Here is a 19,611-nt window from a genome sequence, read left to right as displayed (position 1 = left end):
TGGAAGCCGTAGTGGTGACGTTGAAATCATGGGACCGTGGTGTAGTTCATTTATAGCTTAACAATAGCCTTTTACTTCTGGCATTTGCATTTGGGCTTCAAAAATCATAACAGTAGTGTTCAATTGTGAAGATTATCCTGCTTTTTTTTACAAAATGTAAATGTCATAAACTATTGTTTGTCACAGAGCTTATTTTGCGCAATAATCCAAAAGCCTATGGAAAAATCCCACTGGCTTTTTGTCAAAGGAACCAGGGTGATGTTAACTTCCGGGTTGGCCTACAAAATAACGTCATCCCTACCGCAATATATAGAACTCAGTGGTGGGCCATCAGGGCCAACAAGGCCTTCTCTGCTGGCCTAAACATAATCAGAATCACTGACTTAGGTTTTAATATAGTATATTTTCCATGAATGTATATTAAATTATTCCCAATAATCAATTCTCTTCATTTCATAGCTTTTCTCTTGGTTGCGCTGCTTCCAGTAGTGTACGTTTATGTTAGAGCTTTTATCCAATCATATTTCAGCCATCATGTGTTGGCAGGGTCAAAAAAATCTGCCTTGAGGCCTTCAGAATCAACAGTGCAGGCACTTGTAGCTTAAAATTAATGGCAATGAAACTGTTGCTTTAACCAATCACATTTGGAGTTTGTAACACCAGGGCCATCTATAAGGCATACAATAACGTGGGCATTTTCACGTCCTTTGATTGGATGGTCAGAGAGCATACTAGGCAGAGCTAGCAAACTGCATCTTTAGCGAACTGCACACGCTGAAATATTTAGCGATTTAACAGCTTAAAGCAGAATGACAGAACACTATTTGATCTGTTCTGGCTAAAAACAGAACTGAATCTAATGTATGCCATGACTGATTTTGAAAAAGTCCTGATGATCTCATTGATTTCCTTCAGCAGAAAATTCTGGGTGAGAGCATGAGGCAGCTTTGGCATGTTTGGGAGTGACTATCCCTGTGTCCACTGTTTCTGTCGAGCGGACATTCTCAGGCCTAAAGTGAATTAAAACTTATGCCACAAATACAACTGGACAATCTCGACTTTCAGCATAGCATCCATGGCAATAGAAAAGAACTTATTGTTGGAACTGAAAAGCACAGATAACCTGTACAACAGAGTAAATGAACTCTTCTTGAGGAAAGAAAGGAGGATGGATTATCTTGTGTTCAATTAATCAGTAGTTTTGGTGAATATAATGCATTTTATTTACTTTTTTTTTTTATACAGTCAACCCTGGCTAATCCAGGCCCCGCTTTTTCTGTGTCCCCGTTTTTTTCCGTGTCCACAAAAAAAAGGTTAAAAAAAAAAAAAAAAAAAAAAAAAAAAAAAAAAACGCTTTTTTAGGACTTTTTCCTATGTACAGTGGAACCTTGGGATTGCGACTAACCCGGTTTGCGAGTGTTTTGCAAGACGAGCAAAAAATTTTGATCCAATATACGAGTGAGGTCTCGCAATATGAGTAGTACGTACGCTTTATCTGCCGTACGTCACAACTGAGCCGATTGTTATCGCGCTTCACTCATATTGTCAATATCTGTACCGCAACAATGGCCCCCTCACACCAGCCATGATTCTTTTCAAAGGTAAAGTGCAGGTTAATTTGTTTTATTTTTACTTTATACTGTATTTTGTATTACTGTAATCATTTTTATATGGATTAGTGGATGTGGAACGAATCATCTGAGTTTCCATTATGTCTTACGGGGAAATTCGCTTTGATATACAAGTGCTTTTGATTACAAGCACGTTTCCGGAAGGAATTATACTCGCAATCCTAGGTTCCACTGTAAATCCATGACACCTGAGTTTCCAGGGTCTTGAGGCCAACTGATTTAAATAATTAAAAATGTCATAAAAATATTCAAGAAAAGTTTGTTTCGAAAAAGAAAATAAATCCGAATGACCGAACCACAGACTATCAACTGAAAGAAATTTCTGTCATACTTTTGATTGTTCAAAACAATTGGTAAACTTTTTCAAGAATCATTTATGCTTTTGCATTTTCTTTCCTATAGAATTGCACAAAAACACATTAATTTCAAACCGTAATCCCCAGGGTTTCCATGATCACAGAACTCAAAAGGTACTACAAAAACGGACTGCATTTTGTCATTTTATTAGGTTAATACTGATGCTTCTGCTAGAGACCATGTACAGTATGTGGTACAGCTGTGGCTGTAGTGAAAGGAGACTTGTTGAAGTGTGTTGAGTTTCCTGCTTTAGTAGTGGCATTCATTTTCGCTGCTTGAGGTACCTGGCTGTGATACAATGCTCTGTTATACTGCGTTTCTGTATAATATTAATGGTTTCAATAGCCGTGGCATCATAATGATGGTATTAAGAAATGGATTAATTCAGGTAGGACACCAATGAAGGCCTAAGTGTGAAATGCACGGCCTACCACTGAAACAGCTGATCAAAAATACTGGAAATAAAGTTAATTACTCTAGCATTGGTGGCAGAGTGGTTGTAAATTAATCTGTCAGTGAAAACATTTTAGGTGATCGGCATCAGACAACGTGTCTGCAGACAAATAATGTGTGCGCTATTACTGCTGCTTGACTTTTTAATCGGAAACGGCAACAATCAGCACTGGCTAAAAAAAATTTTTTCAAGCTTTGCCAACAAGTGTCAGAAGAGTCACTCACAATACGCAGAGTGATGCTGATGTGCGCAGGTACTGAAAATCTTTAAATATGCACACTCTATTACTTCGTCTTTGGGTTTTAATGGTAGTGAACAAGCCCACAAGTCAGCCCCCCGCATGTTAAAAAAAAAAATAATAATAACCTTTTTATTGCAGATCTGCACGACTCACATGGGTGACCAATTTGGACAAATTTCGCTGAAAGGTGATAAGTTTATATTTCTGACTATGAGAGAGTAAGTCATAATTATGATATATGATTGTCCAAATATTTTTCTTTAGTGAATGTAATGTGCTTCTGTACCTTTGCCCTGATTTATGCCTCACCACAGTTTTATCACAGAGGTCTAGAGGGAGCAGCTTGGATTTCATGTCTTGGTTTTTTCGTGACATGCTGTGCGAACTGTGAGATCTTATACACACACTCTTTGTCCATTCAATACAATTTGCCACAGGTGAACTCCAGTCAGGTACTACACATCATCTCAAGGATAAGTAAAGCAAACATCACCTAACTGCAATTTTGAGGGCCATGGCAAAGGGGGAGAATATTTTCAATGCAAAAATCTGTTTGAGTTTGACATTTTGTAAAAGCAAGATTTTATTTTGGTGTTGTGGATTACTGAGTTTAGAATGACAGACAAAAACAAAAAGTGAAGGGCTCTGAATACCTTCTGAAGCCACTGTAAATGCCAATATACATTATTTGTGACAAGCTGTTTTTAGCTGATGTACAGTATCTGTCTAATCAATTTAATGATACAGCTTTGGTCCACAGGTATGCTTATTTGTGTTGCTTTGTCATATCTTCAATATGGCATGTTCATAAAGCCAATGTATTTACGTTGAGCACAGCTGCTATTCCCTATGAAGGATCAAACAGCCACATTTAAATCCCAGAGAGAGTGACTATTTGATACCAAAAGGATATACTGTACCTCAGGTATATATGTGAATAAGAATAAATTTTATGTGATTGTGTGTTTGATAGTGTTCAAACTCACATTCTCGGCCTTCAGCAGGTCCTTGCAGCGCTCGTTGCGGTTGGCGTGGGGCGCCACTTCTTTGTTGATACAGGTGTGGTCTCTGCTGGATAAGATGGTCATTGGCACGCTGGAGTAAACAGTGCGTTTGAGCTCATGGGCAATCTGAGTTATCTGTTTATGAGTGCGAGTGCCAAAGAAGATCTTAGGAATCTGCTTTTTGTCATCTTTCTCCATCGTACTCTCTTTGGCTGAATCACATGGGCAGCAGGAGCAAGGTTTTGGGGACTGTATGGAGGAAGGAAATAAATACTAAGAGGTAGTTCACAGCTAGAGTTCAACATTTCAGTGCATACTGCAGCAGAGTTCCAAATATTCATAATCAATTATGAAGATAGTACAATCCTTTACAGTTGTACCCACTCTATAAATTCCTGTAATTTCATATCTCAGACTGTACCTCCTATACAAGTTGTCAAAATTACTTAGGCTAGCAGAATTGATTTTAACATTGATAAATTTAGTAGCTACTAGCTACCATGAAAAACTGTCATAATTCCCAGCTACTTATAGGTGACTAAAAGACCAGTAAGGCATCAGCTAGATCTTGCTGAATAAAATATGAATATTTTTTTGGAAATCTTAAGATCAAATCTTATATCCAATTTTATCTCCAACTGATGAAGCAGCAGAGCATTTTCAGTGACTGCCTCAAAAAGCTCCACTACAAACAAAGAGCAGTACAAGAAGTCTTTCCTGCCTACTACTATTGCGCTATATAACCGGTCTGTGGTGAGACTGATCTGTACACTAATGTGTGGAAAGCAGTGGTAACAATTCCTGGTCAGTATTCATTCAGTTTACTTTCCATCATATTTGTTCTACTTTTCACATGTAAAAAATTAATACACAAGTCACTTATTTGTTGATCTAAATCAGTCTGTTTTGGAAAGCTTGGATGGCTCTGGGTTCCCATTTTGGTATAGTCTTATGGCTTGTGTATGCTGCCTTTATGTATATTTTGTGAATGTCTTTCTACTTCTATATTGTGTATATAATGCTGTCACATTCCAATTTCCTCCTTGGGACAAAGTGTTATCTTATCTTCAAGTGGCAACAAAAGGGTAGTTGCACCCATATGCAACTGTATGTACAAACTGCAAAGAGGAAGTGTGTGGAAGTGATAAGAACATTGCCTGAAACCAATGGCTGAGAAGATCCCACAGGTGGTGTCTACTAAAAAAAAAGTCAAAAGTCAGCAGAAACTCATTTAGTGATTTACACTAAGGAAAACAATGAATTTTGCATATTATTTTAGGGATCTGTGACAGTTATTTTTACAAAAATGCACTACCAATTCCTTGGCATAAAAATATAAAAACAAAGTACAGTACATATCCATCTATTACATATTCACTTACTGCAAATGGCAGAGTGACAAAACCTTATGCTTTAAATAACATTACAACAAAATCCTCCCACTTGTGTCTGTCTCTATTACAGTCATAACATGTGTAAAGACAATAAAAGCAAAGAACACAAATGTCCATGAACCACTGTCCTTTGACCAGAACAACAATAGATAAGTGGCCCCCTAACATTTACTGTTGAGAGTGACAAAGAAGATGTATACTGACATTCTGGCACATTCAACAATGGAATCAAACCAAAAGGTCCACTACCTATTATCAACATATTTTATTAATATTAAAATATAGTATGTAACTTAAGGTAGCATGCACTAGCATGAAACTCCAAATCAATCCACTCTGCTCTGCCCAGCACTCCCTCCCCCTGCTCCACTGTGCTCTACTATAATCAGCTATGCTCCACCACACTCTGCCCAGCCCTACAGGTCTTTTATGAGAATGCAACAAAACTTACTGATCAAGCAGAAATAACTGAAAATCTCTGACTGGTTAGAGATGTCAATCCCACTCAAAACCTTTTAGAAGCTATTGTCTCTGCACTGCTGCCAGTGCTGTTCAATGAGACTGAGTCACAGGAGGCTTCAACAGCACATCTCTACATTAAGACAGGTTCTGGAGCAGATTTCTACAACAAAAACATCTGGGGAAAAAGGTACACACTGTAGCTTTAAATAAACAAATTCACAAGCTTGGCAAAAATGGTTCTCTCTAAATTCTTTACAAATTACCCAAATGACTCCTTGTAAGAATGACTGGTATGTGTTGTCATGCACTGCCACTTATGATGGGGATCAGAACGTAGCACTTCTGATGACAGACATGTAACTCAAGTTACCACCTGCTCAGATTTTCCAAGCATGTTCACCCACCAAATATTACAACATGAGATGGAGTATAGGCCCAAGAAAGCCCTTAGAAAGTATTCTCCTAGAGTTAAGAGGGATAACGAGGTCTGAGCCCAAGTGAAAAACAAACAGAAGAGCTGCAGGGCCCCAACACCAGTTCAAGTTACCTTTCTCCTCTGGACCAGTTATGCTTCACAGCCTGGGTCCTGGGCCCGATCAACTTACCTGCTGCTGCCACATTAAATAGAGCCATCCAAATATGGGGGCAGTTGTGAGTTGGGGCAGTGTGGAAGGGCCTGCTGATGAATACAGGCCCTTGTCAAAAGCTGCAGCAGGAAACAGCTGACACAAGAGTATCGTTTTACATGTCTACCTCCTTAGATGCCAGGAAAACAAGGTTTCAAGAATGGCCCCATAGCCCAGAACAGACACCCCTAGAAAGGAATGCAAATAATTGGTAAAAGGGCAGAACAGGACCGCAGGTCTGCTTGCAGCAAGAACATACCGGTCCATTCCACCTAGAACAATTCCACTTGATATTGCTCCTTGAATAGCATTAGCAATAATGATGTTCTCGTTTGTCTGTCAGACAACATGTTACATGAGGGAACTGCCCCAGCATTTACAGATACACTGTACACTAAAAGGTGTACTAAGCTTCATTAGGTTACTACTACATTTCTTCAGGTATACTAGTAGTTTACTTAATAAAGGCACACTATGTTTCTTTAGGTTTACTAAGTTTCTTTCAGTATGAGAAGTTTCCTTGGTATACCTATAGTACAATAACAGGTGTAAATATATGCAGCAGCTATAGCTTTCCTGCACTGACAGAACAAGAGGTTAGAATATTCACAGGTAGGCTTCTGTTCCTATTCTCTCTGCCAACACCTGATAGATGGAAATCTCACACTCCAGGGGGCCAGTCAGAGGGCACCAAGGAGCCGCAGACGATGGAGCACTTAGTATCACTGGCGCCTCTCACTGGACACCAATTTGCTTCTTATTCCACAGCCTACAAGGACTTAGAATTCATCCCAATACAGGTGGCCTTCAATAGCCAATGCTTTGGAGGACATGACACCAAAGACCCCCCCTCCTCCCAATATGACCACACTGAGCAGCTAGGGACTCTGGCAAATACCTGCCCTCCAAAGCACCTGTTTATCCCTCAGGCGCAGTAACCAGCAGGTGAACCCCATTCAATATTTATCCCCGTGGCTTTCACAGATCAGCGGCCCAAGCGAGGCAAACCCTCTTAATTAAAACTGGAGCTTGCTTCAAAGGGCCCCATTCAGGACGTCAGTCAGCGCTCATGGGACAAAAAAGAGAGGGTCATGTAGCTGCAGGGAAACCAGAGAGGGATACTCTTTTTCAACTGCACTTTCCCTCCTCCTCTTTTTCCACCTCCCACCATCCCCAGCTCTAAATCCAAGCCACACACCTGTGGCAGGTTTTGACACAGTTCAACCATTCCTGTGAGCTTTGCAACAGAATTCTACAGCTGAGCAAGACTAATTATTATTCACCAGAAACAGCATCCTGATACCTTTAAGAACATGGTGTTACTTGATGCACCTGGTTTGGCTGTTTCTAACAACAGCTAAGGATTGACACAAGACACCTTTTTTCCATTTTAGGACCCAAAACCTTCAACTTAAAGCAGACAAAGCTTCATCACAGATGTTCTAGACTACAAAATAATCAACATTCATCTAAAAGAAATTCAATTTTCCTTAAAACTTGAAAGAAATGGTATGATGGTACCCTGAAATTATAAATTATAATGGGCATTTTTCAGTATTTTATGACAGACTTTAAACAAAAACATTAAATGGTTCATCCAGAAAACTGTCAGATTAATAAAAAATTAACATAGTCTCTTGATGCAATCCTAAATATATCCTGTCTTCATGAAAGTTATATACAGTATTGTGCAAATATTCTAGGCACTTTTGATACCCCAAACATATAGCCAGAGTCATACAGAACTATCTTCATAGACAGAGATGTCCTGCAGCAAATAGTGTGGCTGCAACAGAGCCCTGATCTCAACATCATGGAGTCAGTCTGAAATTACACTTGGAGACAGAAAACAGTGAGAACCAAACCCACAGAAGAACTGTGACAGGCTCTCCAAGATACTGGCAACATCCTATCTATTTACTTTAAAGACAAAGTGCGGTCACGGCTAATTGTAATTTTTATTTTAGGATTTATTAATGAACAAAACTCTTCCTGTCATGATTTCTGAAAGCATCCCCACTTTATTTTTAGTTCTGAAAACCTTTACTCAGTACTGTATGTTCTGAAATTGATCCAAATTTATATTCACACTGGAGGTTGTAGTTTATGGTGCTAATGAATTTTATTGTGATGTTTTCATCTACCCTTATTCATATAAATAAGGTAATTGTTAGGGCTATTGCTGGCTAATGCAGATGCTCTTATGTCGGTGGTTATAGAACTTCATATTTTGTTCAACTTCACCATTGTCAGGAACTGTATGGTGGCAGCCTGAAATATCGCAAAGTTTTTATGGCACAAAGCTTTGAGAGTGTTCCTCTGCCCTTCCAATGACTGGCCTGGTGCTTTTGTGAATTAGGCTATCATTGCATTTCTGTTAAAAAGTGGTTGTTACTCTGTGGAACTTATGAATTCTACTATATAGTAGTTTTGTATTTAACTATTTTGTGTTGAGAAAAAAATTGATTAACTGCAATGTTCACATTTGCTTCAGTTAAAGCCATAGGTCAGTCTGGTGGAGTACATCACCACCCAGTGGTGATAGTGAATGGTGATTCTGAGCCTACTGCTGGAAACCACTTGTAAACTACTCCACTGATATAATTTGTAATTTGGTTCAATCTGTGTTTCTGTGGGCCATTTATAATGCTGATAGGGTGTAACAGACTTGTTCACAATGGATATTTTAATATCTTGTAGCAGGCGAAGCACACCTATCAATAATACTGATGGCTCTGTGTCATTTAAGTGTGTTGGTAAGCCATCTTAATGAGCCAGCAGGCACAGGGGACCTTTTTCACAGCAGATATTTTGACATGTCATTACAGGAAAAGCAAGGGTGTAATTAGTCATTACGGCTATATTACATTAAGGTGTCCAAATAACAGGGCCGTGTTAGTGTAGCAATGATCAGCTCTACACCACATAGGTATTCATTTCGAAGGCATCACATCAGCCACATAATATGTGGTCCAGAGTGATTAGCTAATATTTAAAAATTCATGTCCCCATGTGTCAGTAAAACCATATTCTTAGTGTAATGCCACATCTCTATCCATAAAGTACTCACACTGCAAGATGAGGATGAACCGGCAGCAGGGTTGTATGGCCCCGTTTGGCCGTCAGGTCTTCTCTGAGGAGCCAAAGGCTTATTTTCCAGCTCCGGCTCATCATCTAAGAATGTCACTCCCTGCTCCAGATGCTGCCTGTTTTGGCTCTGAGGAACAAACATGGAAACCTCACTTCACTCAACATTTCTGATACAAAATGTTGAGTTTTGCCAAAAATGTACTTTTGTGCATTTAAATTTGCTAATTATTAGTACACATTACGTTTTTTGTATATAAAATATGGCACTTCACAAAATCTGATGAGCTAACAGGTAATGACTATTAAGATCATGAAAAAGCTTGCATGTAAACAAAGCATTATATTAAATGCTCTTTGTTCATACTGGTATACACTGATCAGCCAAAACATTAAAACCACTGGCAGGTAAAGTAAATAAGGATAAGGATAATCACCTTTATTGGCCAAGTATGTTACACACAAGGAATTTGCTTCTGGTACAGAACCGAGGCAGCCATCTGCGGCGCCACCTCAACCAATGGCTCTAACCATCGAGGGCAATGGGGGAGATTCAGTGTCTTGCCCAAGGACAGTTCAACATGTAGACTGCAGGCACTGAGATTTGAACCTCCAACCTTCCAGTTGGGAGACGACTGCTCTACCCACCACACTGTCGCCCTCGCCCCCCCCCAACATTTTGCTACAATGGCACCTGTCAAGGGGTGGGATATATTATATCCTAATTGCCTATGTAAAGTACTTTGATGAACTGGATGTTGTTTTTAAAGTGCTATATAAATGAAATTGATTTGATTCTGAAGTTAAAAAGTTAGCAATTGGACTTGCCTAACGTTCTTGAAGACCCTTCACATTTCATCCAAGACATTTCTTCAGTTGTGACTGACTGATAGGGAGTCCCAGGTATATAATTTGTGACATAATTAAGTTTGGGCCTTTGAAGTCACATGCGAGACGCGGGGTATCCTCTGGGCAGGTCGTCAGTCTATTGCAGGGCTGACACTTAAGAGACAAACAACCACACTGACTCCTGCGGGCAATTTAGAGTTGCCAATCAACCTAAGCTACATGTCTTTGGTTTGTGGGAGGAAGCCAGAGAGAACCCACACAGGCACAGGGAGGAGATGAAAACTTCAAATAGAAAGGCACCGGGGCAGCCCGGGATCAAACCTCAAACCTTCTTGCCATGAGGTAACAGCGCTAACCACCGTGCCGCTGTGCCATCAGCTAACATCTAGCAATTTGGGCCACATAACGGCTAGCAGTGGATCATGTGCATGGAACTTTCCATCCATCTATTGCCTATATCGCTTATCCTAATGAGGGTCCGGGGGAGCTGGAGCCAACCCCAGCTGGCACTGGGGAAGGGGTGGGACACACCCTGGAAACAGCAGCAGTTTTAGTGACTTTTCCCCCCCTCATTTGATCTTTGAATAATAAAACTCTGAAGTTCTGAGCTCATCACTTTGGGCAATTAATGAGTGCAGAAAAATAAAATACACAACATTATCTTTACAAATAAACACACTAATGCTTCCTTCTAACTACCTCTGTGCATTAGGACTTGACAGGTGTTTGTGCAGGATTCACTGTGCTCCTGACTCCGCTCAACATACTTACATAGATGTATAGGCCTACACGTAGATGACGCATGAATAAGTATCAATTATTCAGTGATAGTTCCATGCATAGCCCTGCAATAAACTGGCGACCTGTCCATAGTGTATCCCATTTCTTGCCCAGTGTCAGCAGGGATTGGCTCCAGCACCCCCGCGACCCTCATGGGGTGGTTAGCACTGTCGCCTTATAGCAAGAAGGTTCAAGGCTCGACCCCAGGCCACCCCAGTGCCTTCCTATTTGAAGTTTTCATGTCCTCCCTGTGCCTGCGTGGGTTCTCTCTGGGTACTCTGGCTTCCTCCCACAGTCCAAAGACATGCAGCTTAGGATGAATGGTGACTCTAAATTGCCAAATAGGAGTGAGTGTGAATGTGTGAGGTTGTTTGTCTATTTGTCTGCCCTGCGACAGGCTGGCAACCTGGCAGCTTTCAGTTTTAGCCGGTGATGATCATGGCAGTTTTGTGAAAATAATGCTGGTAAAGTGGATTCCATCACTAATTCGATGCTGGATTCAGATAAGATTGAGATTTATGTACATCTCAAGGACAATAAAATGTTTGGGTTTTTTTTATAAGCAGCTAACTCCATTTTGTTGTTTGTACCACTGTATGCATTAAATCATCTTTCAGATTTCTAAATTTGCTAAATTTTCAAAAAAAACAAGTTTTCACTTTGTCATTATGGGGTACTGAGTGTTGAGGTCTGTAAAGTAAAGAGGTCTGAATACTTTCTGAAGCCACTGAATGTTGTATATGATTGACTGGAAGAAATAGTGTATTGCATGCTAATCCTCCTGCATCTCAGTAACATGTTATAGTGAGTAACACGTTGTCATAATACTGTATTGTGATTTATCATCAACTTCTAACTCCTAGTACAAAACTGTACCAAACCAGTGCAAGTAATGATATTCTTTCCTTTGATGCCATGGGACCAAACATATAATCACCTTTTGAAATGTAATACAGAGTAAATTCAGTATAAATGTACAACAGTATACAAAGTATCTGTAACTACCTTGTGTTCAGCAGTACGAAAGCGTTTCTTCTCTGGCTGGAAGTCATTGTCTTTCTCGCAATCAGACCTTAAGGGCGACTGGAACTTCTCAGGCACACGAGAGGCTATAGACGATTTCTTGAGCTGTGACTCCCCCTGCACTAAAGCATACACCCTAACAGAAATTAACTATATAACCAGCTTAGTATTGGTTAGCCCCAAGCAAATCCTTAGCTGTTTAAAAACAGTCAAAATAGGACAATGTCTACAGTTAATTCTGAAGACAAGGACATACATTTTAAAATGGGCAAGAGTTGAATTAGACAGTGCAAACACAGATATTAAGTCACTCCCAAAATATCAATATATTTTAGGGACTGAAGTCCTACTACCTTGCTTCTGTTTGCAAACACACAATAAAAAAGCTACTTGACTTGATATCTCTGAACTTTTATCCAAGTTGATATTAATTATAAATATAAAACAAAAAATAACTAATTGTATCATATTTGATACTTTGTCAGTATTTTGATTAAAAAAAATTAAGTCAATATTGTGTTAAAGGGTAATGCAACAGAAAGACGGCCTCAGAAAAAAAAAACTATTTGTTAGGGATGTATTCAGATGGTACCACAAACAAAACAAACTACTGAAAGATACCTACTGTGTTCAGGTGCTGGAGGCAGCTGCTGTGACGTCTCTTTATAAGGTGACAAAGTGAGGTCCACAACAGCTGCATTGGCTGATGGTGAAGCTGGGGCCCCACTGGCTTTGCTGTGGCAAAAACACTGACAGGGGGTGGTGATGTCTGATTTCTTATATTCTCCAGAGCTTTTATCTGACTGGTTCTTGCCCTTCACTTGGCTTCCTTCTTCTTGCCGTTTAGCTGTCATCACATAAGGAAACATAACTCTCAGTGACACTGACACTCATTCTGTACATAAGGTGCAGACAAAATTGAGGGATATGCACAAACAAGAAAATGGTACGAAACAGAGTTGGGTACTATTCACATTTGAAGTAGTACGAGTACTGGTGCCCGACAGAACTTTACTCCGCACTTTATTCCTTCTGTAAAAACAAAAAACTTCAGTTGCAAAAAATAAAACCTAACCTCTCAATTTCAACTTACTTGTTGGTAGTGATACTATGCTCAAAGAAAAAGGCTCGACACTGTATGAACCTTTCAAAGCAGAAGTATCATGGTACATTTCAATGCCTCACTTCACCACACACACACACACACACACACACACAAAGCACGTGATGACCATAAAACGAGGCTTGGTTATGTCACACTGGTATCAGTGAGGTGTCACACTGGTTTTGAATACTAAATGTACTTCTCAGTATTTAAAAGCAGAATCACAGAATCAGTTTAAAAATTATCAATTTTTATAACACTAGCTTTAATGAACAAAATTACAATACAAAAGCATTAATACTACGTATACTGTGATTCAGTGTTGATGCATGGTCTCAGATTTGTTCCACTGATTCAAATACAGTATCAGAGGTTTGGCCAGCAGACAGTGCCATTCTTGACTGTGCCAAAAGTGAACCATTTTCAACACAATGCCTTCAAAATGGCTCAGTGCTTCAGCAAGCCTTGGCTTATCCATCACTACTTGTTTGAACTACAGACACACTCAGTTCACTGAATGTTCAATGGTGCTACAGAGTGATATGTCCTTTACCTCATAAATAATCTTTAGCTGCAAACAGTGTCAAGTTTTTTACCAGCCTGCAGCCAGCACATACGGTCATGGCCAAAAATACTGGGACCCCTGCATTTCTCTCAGACAACACAACACAGCTCGCAGAAAATTGCTGTAATCACAAATTCTTTGGTATTCTCATGTTTATGTATTTTTGTTTGCATTGGATTAACACAAAGAGCAGAGAAAAAAGCCAAATCTATCAGATTCCACACAGAGCTCCAAAAATGGACTGGACAGAATTATTGACACATTTTCAAAATCATTAGAAATAGTTGTATGGCAAGCATTTGATGCTCCTTTCATTTGTAATGAAACTCGCCTGTAGCAATCAACAGGTGCTGGCAATATAGAAATCACACTTGCAACCAGTTAAAATGGAGAAAAGTTGACTCAACCTTTGTGTCATGTGGACCACACTGAGCATGGAGAAAAGAAAGAAGAGCAAACAACTGTCTGAGGATGTGAGAACCACAATAGTAGTAAACCTTGGATAGTCTCAAGGCTCCAAGTCCATCTCCAGAGATCCTGCTGTTCCTGTGTCTACTGTGCCAGCATTGTCAAGAAGTTTACAGCCCATGGGGCTGTAGCTAATCTCCCTGGATGTGGATGAAAGAGAAAAATACATGACAGATTGCAGCAAAGGACTGTTCAAATGGTGGATAAAGAATCTTGAACAACTTCCAAACACATTCAAGCTGACCTTCAGGCACAGGGTGCAACAGTGTCAGCTCGCACTATCCGGCGCCATCTGAATGACAAGGGATGCTAGAGTAGGAGACTCAGGGGGACCCACTGCTGACATAGAAATATAAAAATGCCAGATTGGAGTTTGCCAAAACTTACCTGAGGGAGCCCCAGTCCTTCTAAGAGAATGTCCTGTAGAAAGGTGAGACTAAAATAGAGCTTTTTGGTCGAGCACATCGTTCTACTGTTTTCAGAAAACAAAATGAGGCCTTCAAAGAAAAGAACACAGTCCCTATAGTCAAACACAGTGGAGGTTAACTGATGTTTTGGGGTTGCTTTGCTGCTTCAGGCACTGGATGTCGTGACTGTGTGTATGGCATTATGAAATCTGAAGACCACCAATGAATTCTGGGGCACAGTGTAGGGCCCAGTGTCAGAAAGTTGGGTCTCCATCAGAGGTCATGGGTCTTACAGCAGGACAATGACCCAAATCAGACTTCAAAAAGCAGCAGAAATGGTTTCAGACAATGTGCTGGAGAGTTCTGAAGCTGCCAGCAATGAGTTCAGATCTAAATCTCATAGAGCATCTGTGGAGAGATCTCAAAAGAGCAGCTGGGAGAAGGAACACTTCAAATCTGAGACCTGGAGCAGATGGCAAAAGAAGAGTGGTCAAAAATTCCAGTAAAGAGATGGAAGAAACTCACTGATATTTACAGGAAGTGATTAAGTTCAGCTATTTTTTCCAAAGGGTGTGCTATCATGGGTAATATAGCAGCATGGTGGTTAGCGCTGTCACCTCACAGCAAGAAGGTTCCGGGTGTGAGCCCAGACCAACACAGCCAATCTCACGAAACAAAGACTTCCAATCTGTGTTGATCAACACTGACCCTGAGACAGATGCGTCATGCCTTGACACCTTTTTTTACACAGTGAGTGGAGATGTTGCACTCAATTCACCAGAGAAAATACACCTGAGGCATAAATGGGTGATGCGCAGATCACATGCATGTGGGTCTGGGAGACCTTAGATAGAATGGAGTTCTATCTGTTGCATGAAAAATGCATCTAAAAATACACTCCATCTGAATTGGCCTTAACTGCACCTGTGTATGTGACTCGCCCTGTTGCTTCCCGGGCGAGTGTCTGAGGCACTTGATTAAATGATTTATTGGCTGGATTGACTTTTTGCTGTGGCGGCAAAGATTTTGGTATGGTGGGCCACCACTGAGAAATGTTACTAGCACATACACTGAAGTGTATATGCTAGTAAAGATAAAATCAACTCCGTGCCTTCTATTGAACCATTACAAAGGGAAAACTGACAGAGTTGTGGTGTGAGCAGGTGTCTATTTGACAAGTCATTCAATTTGTACTGTGACAGAGTGAAGAAGAAAAAAAAAACAAGGTGGACAGACTTCACTGTCCCCATTCAGTCAAACAGGGTCATGTCTACTCTTTTGATTTTTGACTTTTTCCTAAGCAAAACACCGCACACACAAGTGCAGCTGCTGCCAAATGCATATGGGAAGTAGTCTCAAGAGAAAATCTAGCTGCAGTCTTGTAAATATGACCCTACACAATCCCTAGTCTTTGCAAAATCATAGTCACTAAATCACTAAAATTCTGTAACTAATGATACACTGTGTTTAGATGTGAGAGGGTGTCAGACCTGGGTATTTTAAACATACTTTGAGTCTTAAATAGTCTTCTAGTGTAAGGCCACCTTAACCTGTGCTAGGCCTGACTCAGTCCAAGTGGGTCCGATCAGTCGTCACACCCAAATACCATTTATAATCAGTGCAGCAGTCAGCTAGCCACATTGACACACTTTGGGTGTAAATAATTGTTCACCAAAATTGATTTTATTTCATTTACCCAGGCCTACTTGCCTGCACACTTTTTCTGTTTTGTTTATCCAAGTCAGAGCAGACTCACCAAACTGCGCCTGCTGCCAGCCGAGAGCGGAGCAGAGCAAAGCCAAGCTTTTTCCACTACCTGTGGGACTCTCCAGCAAACAGTGCTGTCCATTGTTCAGTCCTCGTATGATCTGCAAAAAAGGTATAGACATATTTAACTGTTAACTGCCTTACAGTTAAGCTCTACTCTACAGTCTTTAAAGGATAAGGCCAGTCATTTTCTATATTAACAGTATTTTCAACACTTGCCATTCAAAGACTAAAGCCAACAATGATTTGCCTCTACCCACTATTAATATCTGTCAGTCCTGGATTATTTTATTCATCTGTGCCATAGACCTTTATTGATGTTCCAAAACAATTAAAAACACATCGGTGAAACACACTGCTGCACTGGGTAGCATGTTTCCTCATTGCAAAACAAAAGACCCTGATATTTCTTAAAGAGCCTGTTGCATGCTTTTCTGTGGTTTCTGACATATCTGCAATGTTACAACGGTGAATTATCATCTTAAATGTGACCTAAAGCTCAAAAAATAGGTGTACCTATGTTATAGTTCTATGCAGAAGCAACTCAGTTTATACAAATCTTGTGAACTCCTGCTGGTGAAATTTTTTCCAAATATGTAAAGTCTTGCGCAACAGTTTATGAATTTCTTTGAATGGTCATAATCTCCAGGCAGATGCACATTCATGTGAGCTTGCCTGACATCCACTGGGGCCATATTAAAAGTGGAATTTTTCAACTGCGCACAGTTTTGTGGATATATTTTACCTCCTGCTGCTGCTGCACTTTGACAAGAGGATTTAGAAGAAAATACAGGGCCTGATGTTACTGCATGTCCAGGAATGCTCCTGTAGAGGGACTTGGTGTTTTACATGACCCGCTTTGTTAAGAGTGTTACACATCTCTTTTCATTGGTACATATATCGTTGTTTACCTGTCTATGGAGGAGAAATTACAATTAATTAATGCTGTTGTGGTTCATCATGCTGTCCACTTTCATGTTCTGGCTCAAACATGTCAGGTAGGATTTGAAGTATTGACACTGTTGAAAACATAGCCTATCTGTCAAAGTTGTGCGTGTTCACAAACTATCCTCTCATTTTCAAGAGGCGGCTCTCCTTGTGATAACAGTTTTTAATCCTTTGAACTAATTACAGACTATTTCGAGTTATGATGATTGCAAACCTAATCTAGAGGTACCCAAGATTACACATTAAATGGCTAGAAATGAAATCACGAAATACCAAACCCACATATAATATTATACATTTCATTCTGACACACCACTTGACTGTAGGTATGACTGTGGGTAATTTGTTGTTTATATATTTCATCCCTGTGAAAAACTGGGGGTCTATCAAAAGTAGAGCAGCTGTATGTGAGAACGCAAATGTCCTAGTCAGTTTATCTTTACATTAAGGGGGCTTTAGCCTGCCAGCTCCATAGCACAAAGTATGCATGAAGTCCAAGTGAGCCCACATGTGATTATAGCATCTTATAATTTGTTCAAGTTTTTTTGTTTGGTTTATATGTTCCATTTCCATTGTCGTCATGGTGACTGATTGAGGTCACATGGGTAGGGGGTGGTTATCACAGATATTAGGAGCACCTGTTCACCTGCATGGGAGGAGTAGCAGAGTGGGTCACCATATTTTTGTTGACCCTTGTTTTACCTTAACGCTACTCAATCTATGATGATCTTGATACTGTTTAATAAGATGATTGTTCTATAAAATAAAGGTTTGAACATGCTTTTTAAGGACTCAGTGAGTTTTCTGATAGTGCACCAATCAGTACACAAGGCCCATCTTCTGCCACCCAGTGACTCTTAAGTTTGTTTCCTGAAGTCATTACATTTTTGTCAACAAAAAAAGTCTATACTGTCAGGAAGTTAGTTACACCCAGAGTGGACTGATATATTAATAATGACAGAAGACAGAGAAAAGGTAAAACAAATGTGGACTATTTTACAACTAAAGAATTTGCTAACCTAACTAACAACAATACTAATGTACTGAATTAAGTTTCCTTAATTAATTAAGACAATTTATTAAATAATTAGCCTGAGTTCCTGGATCAATAAATCATAGCAAAGCATTGTTAAAACATAAACAGTGCCTTTTTCCAACCATAGTGAAGTAGAAAAACAAGCTACAACCCAGTGTTCATCAAAAAGAGCTACCCTCCGACCTTCACCTACATAAACACACTCAATGGGCAAGTAACACTGGTCTCTGTGCAGCCAGCTGGAAGACAAGTGCACAGGGACCATCTACAAAATGCAACACAGAGGGCCCACTACAAAAATAGACCACCAAGATGAAGATAAAAATGCAATGTGTGCGCACCTTCCTTCCCCAAGTGCCTGTCAGATTCTGCAACAGTCGCTGCACACACATGCAGCAGACAAATGGCAGAGAGAAGTGGGATGATATCACCAAACTCCATCCACCAAAAAGAAACTAAAATGAGGGCCACATACAAGTGCATTTGGTTTATGGAGCAGTGAAGATTTACTCACTGAATTCATCATGGCCAGCTGGGATGGGTAAGCCTTACAGGGAAAGTGGATTTTCACCCCTCCAATGGTGTATGTCGCTCTGGAAGAAGCCATATTCCTCTGTCCCTGTTCGAAAGAAATATTTGCAAAAAAAAGAAGAAAAAAACAAGAAACAGGTCAAACAAACCTAACTTTATCCATACATTACACAGGCACAAGATAAATATATGTTAATGCAGTTAGTTAGGAGTTAGCCCTCGTTAATGTTTAACTGCAATTCATTATCTTACCTGTCACTGTAGAGTAACACTTAAAACACTGTTAATTTGTCGACAGTTTAGCAAACCTTATTTCCCCCTTTCCTGTCTTAGGTTGTCACTTTACAGCTGAGTATTAGCTGTCAGCTAGCTTAGTGGTTGACTAGCATTACTACTATGTTGACTAGTGATTACATAGCAAAAACTAATGATCAAGACTCATTCTAACATTCCATTTACCACCATTACTTTCATTCATTAGCGTTACTAATACCCATATCGCATGATTAAACTCATAACCCTGGTCAAAAGAATATGTTCTCACAGTCTGAAAACAATTTTGACGAACACAAATTGTTTCCGTTCACTTTGCTCTGACCATGATTCTTCCCGCTCTGAAAAATCACATTTGACCGACAGGAAACAAAACATATTCTTCTTCTTCAGCTGTTTTTTATGGCGGTTGGCAATCAGCTTTAGGTACATTACCGCCACCTTCCAGACTGGAGTGTGGATAAGAACGACCCCTACTGTACATACTACCAAACCAAAATAACCACACTCAGTTCACCTTATATTATCTTGTGTAACCCTGTGCTCTCTAAAAACCTAATAAGTGCTCTGTATCCTATATCCCATGACCTTTGTCCCATTCCT

General features: G+C 39.9%; 1 protein-coding gene across 2 annotated transcripts in view; it reads right to left on the bottom strand.

The window, feature by feature from the left end:
• Nucleotides 1–19,387, bottom strand: part of brip1 (BRCA1 interacting helicase 1) — a 57,243-nt gene extending 37,856 nt beyond the window's left edge. Inside the window, exons 1-7 of one of the 2 annotated variants that reach the window (XM_020616822.1) lie at nt 19,280–19,387; nt 18,719–18,823; nt 16,210–16,321; nt 12,534–12,755; nt 11,891–12,030; nt 9,240–9,386; nt 3,670–3,936 (exon numbers count right to left, since the gene is read on the bottom strand). In XM_020616822.1, coding sequence (XP_020472478.1) covers nt 3,670–3,936; nt 9,240–9,386; nt 11,891–12,030; nt 12,534–12,755; nt 16,210–16,321; nt 18,719–18,811 — 981 coding nt within the window. In that variant the 5' untranslated portion in view covers nt 18,812–18,823; nt 19,280–19,387. The other variant, XM_020616823.1, reaches the window with a different exon arrangement.
• Nucleotides 19,388–19,611: the final 224 nt, after the last annotated feature.

This window comes from Monopterus albus, unplaced genomic scaffold, assembly GCF_001952655.1.
Source record: "Monopterus albus unplaced genomic scaffold, M_albus_1.0 scaffold179.1, whole genome shotgun sequence".
Lineage (NCBI taxonomy): Eukaryota > Metazoa > Chordata > Actinopteri > Synbranchiformes > Synbranchidae > Monopterus > Monopterus albus.
The sequence above is the reverse complement of the archived record's forward strand: the minus strand, read 5'-3'. Positions and strand labels throughout refer to the sequence as shown.